At 41.8% G+C, this 10783-nt stretch overlaps 1 protein-coding gene across 1 annotated transcript; it reads right to left on the bottom strand.

Annotated features, from left to right (window-relative positions):
- Positions 1–688: 688 nt before the first annotated feature.
- On the bottom strand, positions 689–9651 carry LOC138584554 (metalloreductase STEAP4-like). Its single transcript, XM_069656819.1, has 9 exons — positions 9433–9651; positions 9244–9351; positions 6984–7054; positions 6495–6579; positions 3375–3653; positions 3188–3282; positions 2924–3077; positions 2635–2805; positions 689–965 (listed from the first exon to the last, which is right to left on the bottom strand). The coding sequence occupies exons 1-9, from the start codon at positions 9649–9651 to the stop codon at positions 702–704; spliced, it is 1446 nt and encodes a 481-aa protein (XP_069512920.1). The 3' UTR covers positions 689–701.
- Positions 9652–10783: the final 1132 nt, after the last annotated feature.

Raw genomic sequence — 10783 nt, 5'->3', positions numbered from 1 at the left:
GTGCATAAGTAGGTGTAGAATAAGTGTGTGCGTGTGCACATTTGCATGCCCTTGAGAGGCAGGCAAGTTTGGGCAGCGAGGTATTTGTATGAAAAAACAGGGAGATCAATAACATCCTGAACAGAGAGCAACCTCAGGGATACAATAGCCCCACTAAGAGGGAGAGGGGAGCGGGAACTGTTGCCTATGTTTATCAAAACAATGGGTGTCAGCAGGGGATATCAATCTATTTTCACCACATTCTGTGAGACAGATACAGCACAAACATTTCTGTTTTTGAAAGCTCGGGGGAAATAGACATTAAAAGCATTGATATCCATGGAGACCTGTCAATTTGGCTGATATAAACTATACTTTTTTGTTTTGTTTGGCTGTTGCACAGTGGAGAATAGGCTGTGCAGACTGATCAAAGGACACAATCATCTACTGCGCATGGATCTTTGGATGTTTTTTTTCTTCTTCACTATCACTCATTCTAAATATTAACCTGAATAGAAAGAGATACATTTGTTCACATACATTTTTCTTTTTCATAAAGAAGTTTTATTTAATCAAAAAATGAAATATTGTTAATCCTTTGGCTTAATTTATGGCTATTTACAAAGAATGCATATTTTGAAGTACAAGATCATCTGTATTTCCAAATATAAAGTAATGTACAGTTTAAATAGTTTCCCTAAAATATTAATTATGGATAGATTTCACATGTTGGTTGCCTTAGTCATAACCATCTCTTCCTTTGGCTGGGTCCTCTCCCAACCTTGTCGGATGCGGGTAAGGGTCTTATCCACGCAGGGGAGAAGGAGCAGAAACTTGAGCACCAACACCACAGACGGCACAATCAGACAGAGCATGTAGCCAGGAGGAGTGTACCACTTGTAGGTAGAGGGACGAAGGAACTTGTTCCAGCCGTAAATGTAGCCATGCGCCGTGCATATGAAGAGGGTCAGGTGGCCCAGCTTAGACTGAGAAAAATAACGTAAATGTTAAAAAAAATCTGTCATTTTAGGAAACATGCTTATTTGCTTTCTGGCCAAGAAGAGCTTATGTTGGTTAGACCCGAAGATCGATACCACTCTTGTGTCTGTGCCATGAATATAGCTAGAGTTAGCCACTGGTTAGCTTAGCTAGCTAAAAGGAAACTAGCAGGACAGTTTTCCAATCACGCTTAAAGGTAAAATGTGCCTATCAGCAGTTAAAAGCTAACTAATTAACATGTTATATCAGAGGAGGATTCCACGCCCAAAATAAAGTCATACAGGTACTCTAATCCCTCATAAAACCACAGTGTGGTATTTTTACATTTCAGTTTATGTAGCTATAGATTATACAAGTGAGATAAAGTATGTTAACTGCCCAGCCCTCTGTGCTAGGAGGCAGATTCTGTTACCCTCAGAAGCAGCCAAAGAAGTATTTTTTTTTCCTGTTTTCAGGCTTCATGCTATGTTAAGCTAACCGGTGTTAAGCTAACCTGCTGGTAATAGCTTCATATAAATGCTAGCTTACAAACATGATAGCAAAATCAACCTTAGCAAAACAGTAAATAAAGATTTTATTTCAGGATGAGAGATTCATTGACATAAAGATAAACATCTGACTCTTTCTAAGTGAAGCCCCTGAAGCTAATATGCTAACTTGCTACAATATATATAGTATATTACAGTGTTTTGGCTCAATTAAATCAATGGTACAAATGACTTTAGCAATAAAACCTGTCAAGCACTGAGGTAAACTTTTCTGTGGTATTCTATGATGAAGATAAAGATATATGTCCTGTTATATCCAGTTTTTATGGACTCCTTATGTACCGATAAACTAAAGAAAATGTGTCTCACAGTCGCTCCATAATGAATACTTCTGTAGCACTGGTGGCCTTTGTGGCTCAGCTATTGTTAATCGTTTGGATAATCTGCTTTCATTTATATTTTTAGCATTTAGCAGATGTTCTCATCCACAGTGACAGCACACAAAGGAAACATATAGCGCACTGATGATCTGTGCCCCCATTACAATGATTGACCAATTAACTACATGTAATAACACGTTGAAATGAAATGAAAACTCCTTTTTTAACTATCCTGATGACTACTGCAACAGAAAAAAACATTTAATGGAAATTGGAAATACCTGTTATTGTATGTTTAAAACTCTTCTCACCAGATCATAAGGATTATCTTGACCTTGACCTCTATCTCTGAGTCATTCCCTATCTGAGGTCTATCCATGGACCTGACCTTTACACAAATGGATCTGTGACCTGTATTAACAGTCTTCTCCCACAGGATTATACTAGGTATCATAATTCTCTTTAATGAATAACTTAACATTTAAAATCCTGGGCTAAAGTCAGCCAGGCTTTCGCTCTGTGTGCATGTGCTGTGCAGTTAGTTAACTAGGCCCCGGGGAGATGAGTGCCAGTGACGTATTGCTTTTTACAACACTTCAATAACTCCGATGAAAACAAGCACACTCCAAATATAGATTATCAGAAGATATTTTTTTACTGATAGTGCAAGCACATGACTGATAACGGCTATACAATAGGCTTAAAGGTGAACTCAAGCACACACACCTACACCCACACACACAAACATACGCACTTAAAGGACGGCACATTTCCAACTGCGCTCTGACCTGAACGAAGCTGAACTCTCTCCAGCTGAGAGTGGCTCCCACAGAGGGCAGCGATGTTAGTCCTAGCAGGACATAAAGAAAGAAGCCCAGGATCCCCAGAACGAAGAACGAGTCTGTGCCCCATGCCTCGGTCTTATCAAAGTAAAACGGGGTGGTTAGATTGTCCTTCATCTAAAAGACAGAGACAGAGAGACGGTGTCGTTAATATCGCAACTGTGTCTTAATAGCAGCTTTATGTCCTCTTTTAACAGGATTCTGGAAATATGAGATTAGAACAAGCCTGCGGTACCTCATCCACCACCCGCGAGATGAGCTTGTGTCTGACAGCATAGCGAATAGGAATGATGAATGTATAGATGGCATGGAGAAAAGCTAAGCCCAGTGCAACCAGACCCATCTGCTTCCTGCACAGCATCCAGCGGTCCAGCCAATCAGGGAAGCGTCTGGAACATCCAAAATTGAGCTAGGTACTTCACACTCCCAAAATGATACACCTTTTTTTACAACAAATTGCACAGTAAGTGAACATTTCTGTCCTGGTTTGATGTCTGACCTGTACTTTGTCCCTCTGTAGAGCTGCAGGACGGCAGCTATAACACCAGGCAGGTAACACAGGGACAACATGATGAGAGACACAATGGGAAACACCTGAAAGATGGAGGGCAAGCACAGAACATATCCTGTGAAAGGAACATCACAATACAATCACAGCTCTAAAAAAAGAGGGGTCAGCTCTTTACCTTGTTCGCCAGGGCTATCATAATTCTGTAGGAGATGTCTTTCTCCTGTTCAACAGCCGCGTAGATGACATCTCGAATGAGCAGATAGAAGAAGAAGAAGGCGATGAGGCCGACGGCCACGCGAAGCGGCAGCCTCCACTCTTGGAACAGCCGTAAGGGGAAGTCCTCCAGCTCTCTAGCCGCTGACAGAGTCCCTCTATCCTGGACAGTGAGGCCCAGCTTGGTGGCCATGGCTCCTACAGCCTGCTTTGCTTCGGCACTGTTCCCACACAGGAACACCTGGAGCATAGAGGCATGCGGTACCTTTAAAATGGGCTGTTCAAAGCCTCTCTAGAAATGTGGCTTGAAATTGTATAAATGTATGAATGATATCAAAGTTGAGCAGCGACAAAAAATATGAGGGAAAATAATTGTTCAACTGTTTGAAAATCAGAGATCACGTTTTGATTGCTGTCTCACTGGCTCCACACGACGGTGCATGTGACGGCCAGCGTCGCACAGCGATGAACAGTATGTTTGAGTCGGCAAGAGGAGGAAGCAGAAGCCCTGTAAATTGAAATTGATACCAATTGGTCAATGAAGGGGCTGTTAGCGCTGTTGCCTCACAGCTAGAAGGTAACTGGTTCAAACCCTGGCTTGGGCAAGGTGGGCCTTTCTGTGCGGAGTTTGCATGTTCTCCTCGTGCATGCGTGGGTTCCCTCCAGGGTCTCCAGCTTCCTCCCACAGTAAAAAGACATGCTTGAAAGGTTAATTGGTGACTTAGGTGTGGGTGTGAGTGCGAAAGGTTGTCTGTCTCTATGTGTCGGCCCTGTGATTGACTGGTGTAACCCGCCCTTCGCCCAATGACAGCTGGGATAGGCTCCAGCCTCCTCGCAACCCTGAACAGGATAAGCGTTATAGATAATGGATGGATGGATGGTCAATTGAAGGGTGTAAAATGCTTTAGTTTCCATATCATGGTAAACTCCTCACACCGCCATGGAAAATGGATCATCAATGTCCGGCATTAAACTCCAGCAGCCCAAAATAGACCCTCAATACCCTAAATTGTCACTTTTTCCTGTTTTTTTTATCTGTTTTTTTGCGGGATTAGTTGGGTACATTATTCGGTACATTATTGTATTTTTTTAAAAAGTACCTGTGCGTATCCACGCCTATATCACACCTAATATCAGTAAAATGAATATTTGGGTTACTTCTATCAAATTCACTTAAATTCTATTTGTATAGCGCCAAATCACAACCAAAGTTATCCAAAGACACTTTACAAAAAGAGCAGGTCAAGACCGTACTCTTTTTATTATTATTATTATTATTATTTAAAAGGAGACCAAGCATGAATCCACCATGAGCAGCACTTAACAACATTTGGCAGCCCCCTCTCCTGTAGACGTAAGTCTTTTAAACCCAGGCACAAGTATACACTTCATTTTTTGAAAGGAAAAGTAGCTGCTATATTGTATTTTTTTTAACCACCAAAACAATTTGGAGGTCACGAGCTGCACGAGGGAATGAGCTACATCAGGCATTTGGTTCAAGACTAGACTAGGCATAAAATCATTGTAGATTTTTTAATGGGATTTGTTGACAATAAGACTTGTTTAGTATTAGTGCTGAGCTTTAAAATCACCAGCACTATAATTAATGATTTGTAATACTGTATTATGTTGCAAGTACTTTTCAGTTTTAATTACCTTGGAGACACTAAAACCTGAAAGGGTTTCAGCATGGACCGGTGCATCCTTATCTTTAATTATCAGTCACTAATTTCAAAAGGCGTGTGCTTCTTTTCTGCTAAAACACATGAGAATAATAATAAAAATAGAATCCCGCATGCTGATCAGCTTTTGTTTCTCACTTGCTAATAATCACTCTGAGATTATTGTTTGATGACTCACCAGCCCTGTTAGGAGTATGTCGCGCGTGGCTGCAGCGCGCACACCTACAGCGTCTGTCTACAGAATTACAACGCTTTTGTTGATCTCCACGCAGCCTAATTTCGAGATGAAACCTTTTGAATCATGTGACTGTGTAAAGGCACATGCATACTATATATACATATGGTGCTCAATATGTAATCCTGTTTCCAGTTCTCACCGTGCTGAAGGTTATTACCACACTCACAGCTCTGCGATAAGACGATTAAGTTGTTTGTAAAGAAGGGGGGGGGGATAATCGTACAAAGGGGGAGAGATAAAGAGAGAGAGTCAGAGAGAGAGCAGGTTGACAGGCGTACAGTGGAGGCAGCAGGATAGAGCAGTTTTCCCCCAGGTGTGTGTATAAGTGGACCGGGCAGCCAGCCATGTCTCCCTACATTACTGCACCAGTAACAGCAGGGGACGGCCGACAGACTAAATCTCCATCTGAATGTAAATGTGACAGAGGCACGGCCCCGCGGTGGATCTAATCAAATTGCTGGCCGGGGAATAGCACACACGCTTACAAGCATGTGGGTGCGGATATGTACTGTATCTACACACGTTCAAACACACTACTCATGTTCTCTCACAGCTACCTGTTTTCAAAGAAAATAGAGCACTGCAGCGGTATCTGTGTGTACGCACGAGTGTGTGTTTGTGTCGAAGAGGATTCGAGGCAGATTCAGGTTTGGTCTCCAGAGGCTCCAGCATGTTTGTGTTTCTCTTTGTAGCTGGGAAACGGAAGCCGCAATAAACACAGGTCTTTGTACTTTGTAACATCACAAAGTGTGTTTGTTTGTTTGTGTGTTTATTCTAGAGCTGTCCTCCTTTTTTTTTCTTCTTCTTCCATTGTTTCGAGAAGACGGCAGAATCAATCATGTGCAGCGACACGAATGAAATCGATTCCCTTTCTAAATTTTGCATGCGGCATGATGAAGTGTTCATCTTCTTTTAATAACAAGTCTGAGAGACACTTATCCCGTTGTATCCCAGGAAATGATGAAAGCAATCGCTGTTTCCGGGTTTGAAGTCAAACATGTGTAATTATGAAAAGATCGAGTGTGTAATCTCCTCCCGTTTCTGCTCTGTCTTTACATGTTTGGCCTTGTCAAGCAAAGCCTTCATTCGACACCAAAGCTTCCTGCTTTGTTTCCCTTTGATCCCACTGACATCTTTTCAAACCATCTTTACTTTCTCTCACCTGTTTTCCTGCCAGCAGTCCGTTCTGCAGGGCCCAGGCAGACAGCGTGTTAAGGCCTTTCACCACAGCGGCTCCAGGGACCAGTCTGAAGAACACACAGCAAGGACTTTTATTTGCTATTGTTTCTGTCTTCAAACACACAGACGGGGAAGAAAGGCGCTCAAAATGTTGAGAATTGATGTTTCCACTTCAGCTGAATAGACACGCAGCAGGACATCCTGCCAAGGGAGCTGAAACCCCGCAATTCTTTTTTCATTTCTCTTGGATTCAGCTGAGAGTTTTGATGTCTCATGCTCTAAGTGGCGTTCAGGAGCACTTTCCCAACAACATATCCGGCATTTGATAAAAGTGGCACCTGCTGTTGACAAAAGGGTTGCCGACATGAAACAAAGACCCTTCCGGATAATATTTTGAGATCATGAAAAATAAAATAAAAGCTTGGACCCATTTACATGTCAAAGATACTTTCCAATAACACTCTTTTTTTACCTCTGCAGGTAGGCCGCGTTGGCCTCTGGGTACACGCCTTTCTTCAGGTTGTTACTGAGGTCCACCAGCACCTTTCAGTCATCCCACCAGCATCAACAGAGAAGAGGAAACAAAAGAGACAAGAGGTTCGATCTATCCAATTAACTCTTATCTTATCTCTTACACGTCCCTGTTCGAAGGAAGGAAAATGTTGATTCATTCAGAAATGATGATAAAGGAGTGAACAGAGCTGAGCTCATTACACTCCTTTAAAGAGGAAGCTGAAAAGAATGCTGAGGGGAAACTATTTTGATCATCAATTGATTTGTTTGAGGGAAAAAACAGGAAGAATTCTCCAGCTGCTAAAATTTGAATATTTTCTGTTTTCTTTTCCTCCTCAGTGACAGTGAACTGAATAACTTTGGGTTGTTGGCAAAGCGAGACATTTGAGGACGTCATCTTGGACTTTTGGGAACGCTGATGCACATTTTGTTACATTTTCCGGCATTTTATTGACAAAACAATTCATCAGTTAATAGAGAAAATGATTTACAGGTCAATCAACAACTAAAGCACAAGACTTTTTCGTGTAACAGATTAAAGTTAAGGATGCTGTTCCACTTTCAGTAATTACACAAACAGTTAATTTTATATATATATTTTTTTTCTAACTTTTAAGATTATTATTTTTGGCTTTTCCCTTTATTAGAAAAGACAGCTGAAGAGAGACAGGAAGTGTGGGGAGACTGTAGCCTCTGTTAATGGGGCGCCTGCTGTACCAACTGAGCCAAACCAGCGCTCCTAAATACGATTGTTTAAACAGTAAGAGCCCTAACACTGTGTGAAGATTCTAATGTGACATTGAATGCAACCACACAGGACATAAAATCCAGAGCAGTCTCGTACATCTGAAAGTATAAGGCCACAGACTAAAGCTCCTGTGATGAACTTTTAGTTTGTGTTGATTTTGGCGCCCCCTGTGGACAAAGCCGTACCTCTTATCTCTTTGCTGATTTTGTCCTGTACATTCTTAGGTTGTGGTTTTTAACAAAAAATCTCATCCTGCTTTCTTTAACAGTCATATGTATCATATATAAATGTTTGCCCTGGAAAATGTAAACAAAGGCAGCGTGCAGTTAATTGCTTTGCTTTGACTCCTACCCCCCCGCCAGCAGCTTCAGGCATTAAAAATAACTATATAGAAATAATCAATGTTCTCGCTGATGGTCTGGTTTGCTTTTGTAGCTCATATAGAGTCATCAGAATTAATTTCAGTCTGTTACATAACCAGCGAAAAACTCCTCACAGGAGCTTTAAATTGTACAATAACAGTCAGTCATGGATTATAATGTGACTGCTGATAAATAACTTAAAAGCATTTAGCATTTAAAGACGGAAACATACTTCCACAACACAAACAAACAACAACATTTCTCTGACAACATTTTGCATATTTCTTGTGAACTGATATTTTAATCTGCTTGTAAAATGAAACCAGCTAAAAACTCCTGATTTTGATTGACGTAGAGCAGTCTGAATGTCTGCTTGAACTACGTTCTTCTTAATGCTGACGTCCTTGGCCTATTTCTCATACAGTTTGTCGCTGTGTAAAGCTTTTGTGTGCTTTTATTGTTTTATGTGTATTGTAAGCATCCTTGTAAAACACAGCTTGCCCTCAATGACCGTCTCTATTTAAACACATTATGATAACTTTTAAAAAGTATTTAAATGTAACAAGCTGAGAGTGATTTAGCATCATTTGACATCAGTCATGTGAAGCGGGACCACATCAAATAACTGGAAACCACTGACATATCACTGATTGCTCCCTTATTGTACTTCAAGTCAAGTGCATCATTGTGAGCTGTTTATAAGACAGCATAATCATTACTCTATGATTGGATACATAATGCCGGTTATAATTTCCTACCTGTGTGATTAATGATCGGCCTGATTAATCAGAACAGGAGTTTAAATATTAAGGAGTTTTTTGATTGTTGATTAATTTTTACAGCCAACGCAACACTTGAGTCTAAAGCTGGACTCTGTGATAAAGAACATTTCAAAGACTTTACAGAAGTCTTATGTGTACGTTGTACAGGAACAAAGAGAGACACATTAAAAGAGTAATCAGGAGTTGATAGGGATATTTGGAGGATTCAAACATCAACTTTAGTATGTTCTTAATTTACAATACTTCCTTAAGTATTTTTTTCCCCAATAACTCCTCAGGATTTTTTGTCCCTTACTGTTACAGACTCAAACATCAACCTTAACTCACCTTTCCCTCCAGGTGAGGAGCCAGCGTCTCCAGGAATCCATAGTGCTCTCTGTGAACGCAGATAAACACCAGGCTGGCTGACTGGGCTGCTGCTGCGTGGGTCATCACCTGAACACAACACACATTTACAAACACTAAGATACACACACCATTTTTGGTACATTTTGACTAACACCAAATGCTTTGTACCTGAGCTCCCTCGGGCAGGGGGCCGCAGCTGTGCGGTCTGCGGCTGCCGTACACCACCCCGTAGCCAGACTGGAGCAGACGCAGGCCCAGAGAGCGCCCCAAGTCCCCCGTCCCAAAGATGCACAGCAGCTCGGGTGCAGGGACAGCTGCTGCACCCAGGGGATGTGACGACACGCTCTGTAGCTTCATCTCCTCATACGCGTTACTCCCCAGTGGCATGTTCACACACTGAGACTGGACCTCAGTGCGCCCTGCTGTGTAGTTATTATAAGTCGTGGAATCTGACCTGTAGACCGCCTATCCCTCCTTGAGTTTGTGCCACAGAGTGTGATATTAACTCATCTCTACCTGCCTTAAGAGTCCGTGTGTGTGTTGTTTACTAAACCTTATCAGCTGCTGATTACGCACACCTTAAATCACATGTGCAGGAATGTGCAATTGTGCATTATGTCATCTGATAGTGCTTTTCTCACAGTGAGTCAGCGCTCCACCTGGAAATCCAAGCGTATTTATGTTTTTATCATCGCTTCTGTCCACAGATTGATTGATAAAGCAGGACTTTAAAATGTTCATCACCCGTTCTGAGAACCATCTCTGCTCTGCGGATGTAAAACATTGACCTCAGATTCACATTTGTAACATTTTATCACTTTTTAGAAACACAGCGGGCTTTGAAGGCGAAATCTAGTTCAGCCAGAATTTGACTTTCACATTTGACAGGAGGAAAAAAAGAATCTTATTCGGCTGCTTTCCAGGGCTGCCTTTTTTCTATTCCTTCTGTTTCCACACTAGACATGGTGCCATGTGGGAGATCCTGGCCCACAGATTCATTATCATTTCAAAACCCACTGTTCCAACCAAACGACTGCAGAGAGAATTTGTGCAAATTTAGTGTTCATGTCCCCATGGCTGAAACATCTGCAAAGTTGTGACACGAACAGACTCAACAGAGCAGAAACGAAGCTCGGCACAAATGGAAATGCTTTGTGTGAGGCTTTTTACTTTTGTATGAATTCATAGTTTTTGCAGTGGTGTGTGTGTTTGCGTGTGTGTGTGTGTGCTGAAATGGGTCAGGATGATCAGAGCTGCACAGAGACTCAGCTGTGATCTGCAGGATCTGCAGCACCTGGGGAGTTGGCTCCACGGACGGAGTGCCTACCTGGCTGTAGAAATGACACACAGCATCACATCAACTTTAGTGACTATTTGCACAAAAATACGCTCCTCACCATAAAAGCAGCCTCGTTGAAATCACAATGTGCGCATACATAGCGTGCGATATTTATGGCAGACAAGCAGCGCGTTACCCCGGGAGCTTTTACAGTCAAGTCCATAACTAAAGCATTAATGT

Source organism: Semicossyphus pulcher, unplaced genomic scaffold (assembly GCF_022749685.1).
Source record: "Semicossyphus pulcher isolate SPU_LCO1_2020_fin unplaced genomic scaffold, fSemPul1.0.p SCAF_9, whole genome shotgun sequence".
Classification (NCBI taxonomy): Eukaryota; Metazoa; Chordata; class Actinopteri; order Labriformes; family Labridae; genus Semicossyphus; species Semicossyphus pulcher.
Note: the sequence above shows the minus strand (reverse complement) of the source record. Positions and strands in the feature narration are given on the sequence as shown.